The 13,971-nt window shown below is 46.3% G+C and overlaps 1 protein-coding gene across 2 annotated transcripts in view; it reads left to right on the top strand.

The window, feature by feature from the left end:
• The window catches only part of LDAH (lipid droplet associated hydrolase), a 102,283-nt gene extending 98,349 nt beyond the window's left edge, over positions 1–3,934 (top strand). The window contains exon 7 of one of the 2 annotated variants that reach the window (XM_069850721.1): positions 684–3,934. In XM_069850721.1, coding sequence (XP_069706822.1) covers positions 684–875 — 192 coding nt within the window. In that variant the 3' untranslated portion in view covers positions 876–3,934. The remainder of the gene's footprint in view (positions 1–683) is intronic. The other variant, XM_069850722.1, reaches the window with a different exon arrangement.
• The last annotated feature ends 10,037 nt before the right edge of the window (positions 3,935–13,971 follow it).

Genomic DNA, 13,971 nt, shown 5'->3' with positions numbered 1-13,971 from the left:
AAGCAAAACCAGTTTTACTTGTGAGAATGACCAGAACTGCTGTTGTGGCTGAGTGAATCACCTCTACTTTACATCTAACACCGAGGTCAAGAAAAATAGGTGCTCTTCAACCCGAGGCCCCAGACAGGTGGGTGGTTTGAGGTCACATCTAACAGGTGCCACTAAGACTGAGCTATTCACAAACCTCCTACTTTCTCTTAGTTTATATCCAGGAGAAACTCAAAAAAGCTAGCCCTTTCAGCTGGGACATAGAATCAAGTTTACTGCTAATTTTGCTGTATGATTAAATAGCTAGAAAGATAAAATAGAAAACAGCTAGTAGCTAGGGAAAACAGAGCAGCTTGCCTGGTTAGGGGTGGGCTCCATGGACAACTAGATGTTTTGATCCATAATAACAAATTTCTTATGACAGCCAGACTTTCATCAGCAGATCTGTGTTTTGAGAGTTAATCCTGTATTGTGATCCCTGGTTTTACAGATGAGGAAACTGAGTCACAGAGCATTTAATTAGCTTCATCATAATTATAGACTCGGAAACAACCAAGAAGTACCAATTTGCTATTCCTCGCACGTATATCTTGGGTCATGAAGCAGTGCTTATTGCCAAATAATCCAGTGCTGTTTGTTTGGTTGCTTCATCGGTAACTTTTCAAATTAACGATTCGCTGTGCTTTGATTTCTAGCTGATTTTTTACTATGGAACTGGAGACAGCTGGTGTCCACAGCACTACTATGATGAGATCAAAATGGATTTTCCAGACGGGGATATTCGACTCTGTGAGAAGGGGCTCCGTCATGCCTTTGTGCTAGATGCCAGCAAGGAGATGGCTGCCATGATAACAGACTGGTTACGGGACGATCTGACCAAATTATAAACACGGATTCAGTGATTAAAAACAAAACAATGTAATTATTTTGTGAACGTGTAATTTTTTTGTGAGAGAGTCTGTCCTATTTTATTCTGTTTATTATAGATTATGGTTTGTTTTCTATTAAGATGTTTTAGAGAAAGTTAAAGAGAGAACTGGCTGGTCCAAAGTATAGTTTTATTGATTCAACGGTGATGCACTTTCATCCTGTGTCTGCAGGACTTGGCAAAGGGTTGAATATTTATTGTCTGCTAACACTCTAGACAACACTGATGCTAGATTCACTGGCTGCAAGTGTACCAGAGTTACTACCACCTCGCTCACCTGCTGAAGAGCTGCCAGGGGTGGGTTTGGGGCAGGCCAGCTGGTCTGCTTTAAAAAGAAATAGCAGGCTACTCCATATCGGTAAAAATCCCTGTGGATGGATCCCAGCAGTGGATCCTGGCGTGCTGTGAAAGGCCTGACCCTCTCCACGTGTCTCATCTGTCCATGTAAACCTGGTGTGTGACAACCCGAACAGCCCAAGGGACTTTACAACCCTAACGCTGTCTCCTCCAGGTCAGATGGGGTTGGTGGTCGATCAGAGGTCAGGATGAGTTCAGGATGAGTACAAGGGAGATGTGTAGATGAGGTGTGCGGTTTCTTCAAGCCTTGGAAGGGATTTAGGGCTCTGCCAGGACTCCACAGGGTATTAATAATACTATAAGGCAGCTGTGGCTGCTCAGCAAGGGAATATATATGGAGCTGTTGTCTGGAACATAGCCAAGTGTTGTCTGTGGAGAAGGTAAAGAACACTGGTTAAAAGTGCCAGTATTATAAGGTTAAAATGGATTGCAGAATCCATATGTAATTACTTTTAGGTGGCCTAGCTCTCCTAATGTAGTTGAGAATGGTGCTTGCTCAGCAGCTTTGAAGAATTAAACCAGTTTTGATGCATGCCTAAATTTCAGTTCTTTGCCCTGAGCACTAAAGTATGAAATTTTATGGCAAACCACAAATTAGGTAAGTCCACCATGAGAAAATGGCTATTCCTGTGCCGTGGTTGCACCCATGAAATCTCATAGATTGTTACTATTGAGGAACAGGTCCTTGCTCTAGCACATGCTGAGAAGTGCACTGTTCCTCATGTTGTTCATCCCCCTCCTTTACAGATACAAAAAAAAACAAAACAAAAAAAACAGAGCGAAAGAAACAAACAGACAAAAGAAACATCCAAGAAGTTGCATGCAATAGCTAGAAATGGAATTAATGTAAGTAAGGGGAGCAGAGCCAAGTGCAATCAGGAAAAGCTTTCTAGCCATGAACCTGTGAAATAGTCTCCCTGGGGAGTTCATAAAGAGATTTATAAACAAAGAAAACACTACAGCTTGTAGTCAGGGGAAGTCCTGCCCTTGCAAAAGTGAATTTAGATGATGGATTGGATATCTGACTTACATGATTTGTTAATAGTTTTAGTGTGGTACTAGAGGGGATGGTACTGGAGAACATTCTCTGTGATGCAGACTGATTAATTCCTTACTTCTCTTACACAACTATGTACACACATTCCACTTACCTCTAAATCCCCCTTAAGTCTTTCACTGATAGTTAGAGCAGTTTGTAATAGAATTCAATTTCTGGATATTTTAAACTAGTTTTCAAACCTGCAGCCAGCCAGTGGATTTAAGTGACCTTCTTTGCATCAGAAACTGGTTTAGCTTTTGAGACTAGCCAGTGGATTTTCAGATTACACTGCCACGTAATGAAACAGATACTGAAGCTTGAGGCAAAGGTGTCGAGACCGCAGTCGCAGCAGCACTGGGAGGAGCCAGATGCATTCAAAGTGAAGGGACTGAAACTGTGCAACAAACTGGTTCTTCTTGGAGAGTCATGGGACTTTCCTTCTTTCTGGAGGGCCATATTCAGCCATGATCAAACCAACTCTTTTGCTTGCTTTGGAAATCCATAGCTGTGTGTGTCTGTGCGTGTTTGAAGAGTCCCCAGGTGTCATCGTGCATTCCTGCCTTACAGCAGATGCTGAATGCATCTTGGTAGCCTCGGTGCTCGCTGGGGCAGAGCGAGGGAGGGCGCGTTCACGTACGTGGAGATTCATGTATGCGTATATACATGTGCACGTTTGTATGTTAGCAACGTAAAAAAAATAGAGTTCACTTGGTTGTTTTGGTTTACACGTTGATCTGATTGAATGAAGCATTTGTTCTTTTAAGTATAAGGAATCAGGTAATCAAGCAAGGAGTCGGTTTGTAAAAGTTCAGCTGTTGTAGTAGATCTCCTGAGGACTGAAAAAATCATGCATTAACCAAAGATGACAAGCAACTATTAAAGCCTGGAAACTGAAAAGCACTTATGAGAAGCAGTTGTTTACAGTGCATTATTCGTATACTTTGTATGAGGAATTAATTTAGCAATACTTGTACTTGACTTGTGTATTCCTTTTATACAAATGTTAATCCGTTATAATAAATCCTACTGACTGCATTAAGACCTAAACTGAGATTAGGTTTGGTCAGTGATGACCAGATCTACTGCAGGATAATGCCTTACGATTTTCTTAAATGAATTTTCTCTAAGATTATCAAAACCATAGTGATTCAATTGCTACTTTCCTCCTAGGAGCTGTTACCGTAAGGCTACAATCTGAAAATTTGCTACTCAACTCATTGCAAAAAAAGCACGGGTATTTCACAGTTGTATTTCCTAGGAGGAGATGATCACACACAATGAGAATCCAGCTCCTCTGAAGCCCGTGGTGTTCAGCAAAAGAGTGTCAGAAGTGCTTCTGGTCCAAATGTGCCAAGTTATCCTGAAAACACAGTGTGGTCTTGCCTATTTTAGACTGTTGTAGAACTCTTGGGAAACCTATCACTAATGACTTGACTGTATGCAGTAGCACCTAATCTCTGTCATTCACATTTGTGCTTAATTCTCACCATGCGAGTATTCCTGCTAGCTTCAATGACTTTGACTTAGACTCATGTTCAAGTGTTTTGCTAGATCGATACCTTTTATGAAAATGTACACAACTCCAATAACAAAAATAAAGACATTTATCGTAAAATGCAACTTGATACTTCGATAACTTATTTAGTCTTCGCCCACCTTCATTATTACTTCATGCATATAAAATCTACAAAAATACTTGCCAACCCCCAAATTTCACATGCGATGTAGATGTTTGCCAAGCACAGAGAAGAATCAGTGGGTGGTAGGCACCTGACTTACTTAAGCATTTTTATCCAGAGCCACTCCAAAATAATCAGTTTCCTCTCTCTAGCTCCGCGTTGCTGCTTTGAATGAGCTATAGAGTGTGTGGATTAGTGAGCTTTGTCCCTCCAGGAAGCTTGATGAGTGCTTGCCCAGTGTTTATGGTGAAGAATTTGGGGTCGGACTCCAAGCTAAACACCAGTTTCTTGACTCACAGGTGACAGATTGCATACATGAGCACAACAGATAATCTCTCCTCTGCAGCTGAGATCATTTATGTATTTATTTTACGGAAAATGGGTTTATACGTGCATCCACTCCCCATCCCTTTCTTTGGTCTAGCTAATTGCCAGCAAAGACTTTAAACAAGATGTTCAATGTTGTCATCAATAAAGTTGTTCAAACTATTACTGGGTTTGGATAAACTTACTAGACCCAAGAGACTTGTTTTACTCTGTGCCACAGGTCACACTCAGGCTCCCAACTACAATAACTTTCTGAGGCTCGTCTCTTGCAAGCAAATGTTCTCTTTCCTGGCACGTTTACAAAAGAAGAATCCAGAGAGCATTTGTGAGTGACCAGGAACTATTAAAACAGCATATATTTCTGGAACAGCTGATGGGGTTTGAGTACAAGCAGCAGATACAGCAGTTAACAGTACAAGGCAGCTGCCAGAAGCGCTCGCTGCTCTCAGTAGCATCAACAGACTAATGGGCTTGCTCAGATGGGGCAGGCAGGGGGAGATTTAATCGAAAGACTGTTTTCAAGTGCTTAAACTGATAGTAGAATAGAATCATAGAATCATAGAATAACCAGGTTGGAAGAGACCCACCGGATCATCGAGTCCAACCATTCCCATCAAACACTAAACCATATCCCTCAGCACCTCATCCACCCGTGCCTTAAACCCCTCCAGGGAAGGTGAATCAACCACCTCCCTGGGCAGCCTCTGCCAGTGCCCAATGACCCTTTCTGTGAAGAATTTTTTCCTAATGTCCAGCCTGAACCTCCCCTGGCGGAGCTTGAGGCCATTCCCTCTTGTCCTGTCCCCTGTCACTTGGGAGAAGAGCCCAGCTCCCTCCTCTCCACCCTCCTTTCAGGTAGTTGTAGAGAGCAATGAGGTCTCCCCTCAGCCTCCTCTTCTCCAGGCCAAACACCCCCAGCTCTCTCAGCTGCTCCTCATAAGGCCTGTTCTCCAGCCCCTTCACCAGTTTCATTGCTCTTCTCTGGACTCGCTCCAGAGCCTCAACATCCTTCTTGTGGTGAGGGGCCCAGAACTGAACACAGGATTCGAGGAGCGGTCTCACCAGTGCCGAGTACAGAGGGAGAATAACCTCCCTGGACCTGCTGGTCACGCCGTTTCTGATCCAAGCCAAGATGCCATTGGCCTTCTTGGCCACCTGGGCCACTGCTGGCTCATGTTCAGTCGCTGTCAACCAACACCCCCAGGTCCCTCTCCTCCAGGCAGTTTCCAGCCAGGCTTCTCCTAGTCTGTAGCACTGCACAGGGTTGTTGTGCCCCAAGTTCAGGACCCGGCATTTGGCCTTGTTAAACCTCATGCCATTGGTCTCAGCCCAGCGGTCCAGCCTGTTCAGATCCCTTTGGAGCCTCCCTACCCTCCAGCAGATCGACACTTCCACCCAGCTTAGTGTCGTCTGCAAACTTGCTAAGGGAATGGACTAGTTTTTTTCCATTCCAGCTATTGCAGGGACGTGCTTGCAGGATGGTGGTTGTGTCGTGGAGAACAGTTTGCAGCAGCTGAAAAAAAATGCAGGATGTTGTTTAAAACATCTGACTCGCTCTGGATCTGACTGCAGTGCTTGCCAGTCAGGCACATGGAAGGAGGGGGGTTTTGCCATACTAATTGAATCAATTCACAATGAAAGAAGCAACAGGGAGCGTCCTCCCCACTCTCCTGGTTTATGAACGCCTTCAACAAACTCCCCTGAAAGCTCCCAAGCTCTAAAATACACTGTGCTTCATGTATTAAGAGAAATCCTTGTGTATGAAGATAAGGTGGCTTGGAATTGGGAAAAACAGGCTTTCCCAGTGTCAGGACTCAGCTACTCCTTTTCCCTAACAGGCAGCCTTAAAATTTGACAAGGATTCAGCTGTTTGAATCTAACTTGTTTGAAACAGGAATAACATTTACAGAATATAAATGTTTTGACGTGTTAGCACCATCTGCTCTCATCATGAGGGGTACTGCAACGCCTCAGTGTTTATTGGGAAGTAACGTGTATTTTCATCCACAAAGAACCCCAACGATTTTAAGGATCCAGAGTGAAATGGCGTGTGCAAGTCTGATTACAGTGCAGCCTCAGTAAAGCCGTCAGGATGCACACAGGCTTGGGGAGAGCTGAGTGATCCAGTGACTGAAACCAGGACCACAGAGGCAACGCAGCATGAACAAAGAGCTTCAGTACAAAAGTTCTGCCTGCGAGACAGGAGTTTCATTTTATCCTTGTACAGGCCTTATGAGGAGCGACTGAGAGAGCTGGGGGTGTTTAGCCTGGAGAAGAGGAGGCTGAGGGGAGACCTCATTGCTCTCTACAACTACCTGAAAGGAGGTTGTGGAGAGGAGGGAGCTGGGCTCTTCTCCCAAGTGACAGGGGACAGGACGAGAGGGAATGGCCTCAAGCTCCGCCAGGGGAGTTCAGGCTGGACATTAGGGAAAAGTTTTTCACAGAAAGGGTCATTGGGCACTGGCAGAGGCTGCCCAGGGAGGTGATTAAGTCACCTTCCCTGGAGGGGTTTAAGGGATGGGTGGACGAGGTGCTGAGGGACATGGTTTAGTGTTTGATAGGAATGGTTGGACTCGACGATCCGGTGGGTCTCTTCCAACCTGGTTTTCTATGATTCTATGATTCTTCTATTTTGCACCAAAATAGGACAGTCCAACATAGCAGGATTCCTATGGAATTAACACTTAGTGATAAATTTTCAATTTTAAGTTTTCACAGTAAAGCAAGCACGCTCGCCCAGTGTGAGTTACTGAAAATAAAATAAAATTCTCCTACTAGAATACTTTATGAACACACGTCCCAGTGTGCATATTTCCCAAGGGGATGATTTCAGCAGACCCAGCCAAATCGGGTCCCCCCCCACCCCTCTGGAAGGTTGTAGCCCTGGGCTTCCTCTGCAGGGAGCTGGGCGACTGCAGGGGCAGAGCCCTGTGCTCCCGTCAAGCCCACCAGGCCAGCTCTGTGTGGTCACAGGCACAATGTGAGCAGGGGATATTCTGCCAGTTCTCGTGTTTACACCTTCAATTTAATGTTTCTGAGCCTCTCAAGCTTTCTATTGAAGTCAACTGAGAGAATCCTGTTTGGCTGGGTGGAGCGGGGCGGCTGCTGGTTAAAGCAGGTGAACTGTATTCAGAAACACAGGGAAGAAAAGGGATGTATTCTTTGATGATAAATCCATCGCAAACACTCACTGTTCTGTGATTGTTTTTCTTGGAAAATACCTGAGGTTGCCACGGAAGGCAGTGTAAAATGAATGGCTTTTTCATTTTTAGTTTTAAGATCCTGGGTAGCTGAGGAATTAAAGGTGATTTATGGAGGTTGCTGTGAAATGATCCATCTGGTTTGGGGACAGAGGCACAAGTCTTCTAAAGAAAAAAAGAAACTTGCAGAGATCTATTTATCAATAAAATATTTAATAAACTTATCTGTACAAAATATTTAGAAGGTTATTGAAGAGTATACAAGAATACTTATTTAACAAATATATACTGCTATATAATATATTCAAGAAAATATAGATTGCTGTTTACAGTTCATTTACAACCCCATATGTACAATCTATTTAAACTTTAGAATACATACAAACAATGCATTTACACCATCACTTACAGGGCTATCTTCTTTAGAGATATTTCACACACTCAGACCTGAAAAAGCTGAACAAATACATGAATAGTTTAGAGGCACACACAGGGATACAAGTATTGCTTCAAAAATTATAACTACTAGAGATACAGCTATTGGAAACGCGAGTCCTTTTTTCATTTTTTGATATTTTCCTTTCTAATCAAAGAAAAGAACATATAAATAAAACCATGACTGACCAGCAGAGAGGCTCATTTTGTCAAAGGAGCTCCAGATAGTGTTGACTTGACTTCAGAAACAGAGCACACGGTGATGGGATCGAGCAAACTGGATCAACAAGCAGGGTGGACGTGTCTCCTGCCTGTATCTAAAGCAGGAAGCACCAAGATTGACACAGGACATGCATTCAGGTCTTGTGAGTAACACCTCCACCAGCTTTCTGACCAGCAAAGAGCCACGGTGCAAGACGGAGCTGGTGACTCCAGATGGGCAAAGCCCCTAACGGCTCCTCAGGTTGTAAGAACTCGATTTGCAAAGGTGCTGCACAAATGTGGCTTTGACTGATGAGAGCACTGGATGCTCAGCACCTCAGAAAGTCAGGCCCTTCCTTTTCAGCACTAATTAGAAGGTTAATTACTCACAGCACGTAGGGTGAATGATCACCCCACTCCCTGGCCAAGGAGGGGACAAGCTGCCCCTGCAAAGTGCCCCACTCCCAACTGATACCTGCCTGTACGATCGCTTAACTCTGCATCTCTGAGGACTAAAGCCCCGTCCCTCTGTGTGCACCCGTCCCTTTTCTAGGCTTGTGGATGTTATTTCTTGCTCTGCTGCTGATGACAGAGCTCCTGGGAGCCCCTTGGCATTCAGCAGTGTCTGGCTGGCATTCAGCTACTGGGGATGACCAGCTTGGGAGAAAAGGGAGGCTTAAACTTTGCCTCTTGTCTTTTCCTTCCTCTCCCTTTATCTAGGCAGAGAGCTGGGTGGCACCAGTGTAGGTGGACAACGTGGCAAAGTGGAGGGGAAACCCAAACACTCCCACCTTCCATCAAGAAAACACTTTAGCACGCGACCCATTGTGAGTGGGTCCTCTCCTCCCATCAACTTCAGCCCAGCCAGACCCATCCCCTTGCAGTCCCCTGCTCGAGGGCCCAGACTGTGCCCCAGCATCTTGCTGTGGCCACTCAGCCTTTCCTTCCTTGCTCTCAAATCACCCATCAAGCACCACAGCAAGTCTCCACGCTCCCCATCCTGAAAACCCACAGTATGAGCCCAAGTACGAAAGCAGAAAACTGAGCTCACAAAATGTCCAAATGAACTCATAAGTGGTGATGGCAGAAAAACACAGAGCAAAACCTGCTCAAAAAAAAACCACTGAAAAATGGCTAGGCTTTTTTTTTTTTTTTTAAGCCATTCTTGTGGAAGGATCAAGCTTCGGTTTAAGATATTTCAATATTGATCCACATGAAAATGCTCTGCAACCCTGGTCTGCTCTGTCAGAAGTTAAGCCCAGTGCATGAGCCAGCCTGCCAGCGCGCTCCTTCCCACCACCACGTAAATCGGGCTCCTCCAACATGGTAAATTCAGGGGTGCTGTTTGAATACCAGTACCAGGAAAAAGAAAAGCAGCCACATGGGCTACACATCTCTTGAGGTACAAGGCTGCAAAACCTTTAAGATGTAGGGTGGGGTCATTGGTCAGTGGGTAACACCAGCAGGAGTTCCAGATTTGGGTCATTTTCAAAGGAACAGGACAGTTTCTGATAGGGTATAAATGGTTTTCAGAGAGACTTTGTTTCTCTACATCCTCACAACACAGAATTATTAGGAATAAAAAGCATGAATACAGCTGGTTTTGCCATGGAAAGCATAAACCAGCTTATGAAAAAATCCATGATATTACATATACCAGCCTGCTGGAACTCCTCGCTCTTTTATCAGCCATTAATTCAAATACAGGAGGTGCAGAAAAACTCTCCCCCATCACGCAAGGTCACAGGCTCCTGGCCATCAGTAACATCCCATCCATAGGAGAGTTCCTCCCCAACTCCTCTCCTCACTGTGTTTTCCCACAGTCCCAGCAGTGAACATGACACTGAGCTCTGCTTCAGCCACCCAGCAGCCCCGTCCAGACTCTACACGGCCAGAAACGGGTCCCTGATGGCAGGGAAGCTGCTCTGATGCCAGCGGGATGTGCGTGGTCTCTCCACCTACTGATCAGGGCAAGTTAAAAGAAGAACAACTCCACTTTTACAGAGCAGAGCTCGGTTTTGTCCACGCGGGTTTTCCTGCCCACTCAGCTCCCCAGAGGGGAGACGAGAAGAGTGAAATAATCACACTGCCAGTCTGGTTTCACCCAGGACAGGGGATACAGCAAGGGATTGGATGGAAATGCACAGTTGAGGCCCACGCGATAACCCTCCAGTCTGACTGCCTTTCAAATCCAGTGGAACAGCCCCAGTTCAGGTGACAAACCCCATGCAACGCTGAGGCTCTCGTTGTCACTCCCTGCAGGTTTTTTTTTCCCTGGCACAGGGCTGTGCTGCCCCAAGGCAGACAAACCAGAAGGCACTTGTATTTCAGGACTTGCTACGTGCTCAGCAGGAACGCATGGCAGTTCCCACCAGGTTCACTCCAATGTATGAGCTGGCTGGTTGACTGGTATTTGAGACAAATCTGTCACATCAACATATGTCATGTGGGTTTGGATATGATGCTGCTATTGCAGACAAGCACATCAAGCCAAAGCGTGCGGCAAAAACTCCTGTTAAGCCCAGAGAACAAAGCCAGAGACATGCTATCCGCACCACAAGGTGCTCTGCTCCTTTTGCTCAGCTGTAGCATCATGGGAGGCATCCCCAGGGTGTCCTAAGTGACACCCCAGCCTCTCTCTTTGCTTCCCTGCGAGAGGCAGAGCTGCAAACAACACTTTGTGCATCTCCTGTTACGTGGGAGCCAGCAAAGGTGACTCTCCCTAAACACGCACTCCTGGGTTTGTGGGACAAGGACCTAAAACTTCCAACAGTAAAAGGAGCTGCTTGTTTTGCAAAGGGAGAGGGGCCGATAAATTGCTGCAGACCTACTCAGATTTCTCCAGTAGCAAGAGCTGTGCAATCGAGATGCGAGCTAAAATCCGTATGGTGCAAAGAGACACAGAAGTTGCTGGCACACAGACATGAGCAGAAGGCTCAAGGCTTGCGGTTTGATTTTAATCAGAAGCAGCACCTTTCCAGTCTTCCCTTTATGGTTACACCGAGCATCACCAAACAGCCAAAGAGGATGTGGCTCTGTCTGCGAGAAGTCAGGAATGGTTGGACTCGATGATCTGGTGGGTCTCTTTCAAGCTGGTGATTCTATGATTCTATGAAGTAAGGCTGCTGGGATCAACGCAGCTATGCCAGGTCAAAGCGAGCCTGAAGAAAGCCCTTTCCCAAATGAACATCTTTCTCCCTGCTAGAGGACATTCAATTCCCTTCTGCCACTGGATTTAAAGCATGTAGTATAAATAAAAAGGGTGGGGGATGTTAGATAAACACATTATTTTAAGAGAATTTAAAAACAATTATTCCTTAAAAAAAGAAAAAAAAGGGAGGGGAGGAAATGAACAAAAACTGTGTTTCTTGAGAATTATTTCTTGGCCAGAAGCACCCTGGTCATCAGGCAGTCAGCAGAGCATAAATGCATTTTTCTTCTGACTGCTACGGGGACTCCATGGGACTGGGGGTCCAGGACACAGCACAGCTTAAGTGGAGGCATTGATTTTATAGACCTCAAGGAGCCCAAGCCATGGCACGCACACCAGCCCTGTCCCGATGAGATGTGCTTCCCCAAATCGCAGCTCCACCACTTTCAAGTCAAATGGGATCGTTCTGAGGGTTTCCCCGCTCCTGTGCAATCACATTCCCATGTAAGAGGTGGGGGAAGCAAGCTAAGGGTAGATACCATAGTCCTTTTAAAATGCTTAATATTTCTAGCTGCACTGTAATTATATCCTGCAGATAAAAATGGTGCTGAAGGTCAAATAAGTCCTCCAGAAGAATATACTCTACATGGAAACTGTGGGGTTTTTTTAAGTGGAAATGTTGTATAAATACTGCAGATTGAGAAGCTATAATTATCCATTAAAATCACTCTGGATCTACTGAATTCATAGAATCACCAGGTTGGAAAAGACCCACCGGATCATCGAGTCCAACCATTCCTATCAAACACATTTGTCCATGTTCACCTTCAAGTCTCGTATTTATAATGCTGACATGTGCCCCATAATCAGCTCAGGCAAGAGGCAACTGATCAGAAAATACATTTTTCCTGGACCATTTCTATGACATTAAAAGGTAGTGACCTGCGAAGGGCCAGCTCTGGGGCTGGGGCGCTGCGCTGGGCTGTGCCACCACTGTCCTGTAGCCACTGCCCCCTTTACCTGTGTCCGAAGGCAGGATTTACTCCTCCATGCTCTTTGCAGACACATCCCACGACTCGATGACCCGGTGGGTCTCTTCCAACATAGTGTTTATATGATTTTATGATTCCCAATATGGCCAGGCTGCGGCATCTCAACCGTGGGAGCCTCCCGGCCTGGGAAAGGCAACTGCATCCCCACTGGGGGCCCAGTATCTCTGTCTGCAACAGGTTTGACAGTGCATCCCGAGCCTCACTGCGCCGTTTAGGTGCAACCTCTGAATCCACATGGGGGTGGGAAGGCAGCCCTTGCTGCCAGAACATGCAAGTTCACCCTCCTAAGTGAGGGCTGCTGGCTTTTGCTCTGGAAATGCTCCTCTGGGAGCAGTGAGCAATGTGACTGCCAAGTGCTGTGGCTGATCTGCTCACCCGGGATGGCAGCGGCACTGTTACCCACCGAGACCACCAGCCCTGCTCCTCTCCAGCCTGGCGCAGCTGCCCACCCCTGTCCCCTTCAGAGATCTTTCACCAGGGCAAGGGGAAGAGGGTCTGACACCATCCTTTGCCCTCCTGTTGTCCTCTGGAGGTTGTTCGCCCAGTAAAGGAACAGATACTCACTTAAAAGAGCATCAGGACTGGGTACGAATGCCCTCTACCTCTGCCAAAAGCCAAGGATGCCTGTTTAGGGAGAGGCACCTACAGCCAGGAGAAGCAGGGAAAAGCACAGATGGCATCACTGCCAGCAGCGGCGTCTGTGCCCTCTCTGAATCCTCCCCATCCACATTTATTGTAGTGATCCAGACTAGGAAACTGCAGTGACTGAGCCACAGCTCTTCTCGCCAGGACCAGCAAAGCCATCGTGGAGCTCAGGGCAGAGCCCCAGCAGCAAGGTCGGGGTAAAGCATCACGAGACTCAATCCATCGCCCTGCTCTCCCTTGACCACCTCCAGACCTGAGGTGGGTGATGTCTGTCTGTCCATCCCCTGCATTCGTGGCTGCACAAGAGCCACAAGAACAGGGGGTTGCTGGTGTTACCACCCCCTCAGACACGGTCTCAAAGGAGCAGGTCTCAGGTCACCTGAGCTGAGAAGAGCTACCAGGAGCTGCCAGGAGCTACACGAGGAGGTAACCTGCCTGGATTTGAACTGCCCCCAAATCTCCACCACAAATATTTGGAGGAAGGAGCCGGGGTAAGAGAAGCAAAAACATTACAAATTTGTCTCAGCAGTGAGAAAAAGTATCAAGCAACCAATGGCAGTTGAAAAATTAGGTACTTCCAAGTGTCATTTATAAATGACACTCTGTTTGCAGAGCAAGCAGCACCAGGGCGGCTCATGTCGAGCTCCTTCCTCTAACTGCCTGTGCTAAAGCCAAAGGTCAGAGGAAAGCCGTGAGCCTTCCCACCGACCCCTCCTCACCCACTAGTTCCACCTTGCCGCTCCTTCAAATGCTGACAGAGAGGAAACACACCAGCATGGACCTGATTCTTCCTCTCCCCACTAACCTCCACCTCTGAACACAGGTACAGGTACATCGCACTTAATACACATTTATATTCACGCTAATGTAGGGAGCCAAATTTTCCTCTTGGATACATAGATGTAACACCAGAGGAGCTCTGTAGGTGTAAAGGGGGGTCACACGAGGCTCACAGGTACCACACTCGCT

Source organism: Phaenicophaeus curvirostris, chromosome 2, assembly GCF_032191515.1.
Source record: "Phaenicophaeus curvirostris isolate KB17595 chromosome 2, BPBGC_Pcur_1.0, whole genome shotgun sequence".
Classification (NCBI taxonomy): Eukaryota; Metazoa; Chordata; class Aves; order Cuculiformes; family Cuculidae; genus Phaenicophaeus; species Phaenicophaeus curvirostris.
The sequence above is the reverse complement of the archived record's forward strand: the minus strand, read 5'-3'. Positions and strand labels throughout refer to the sequence as shown.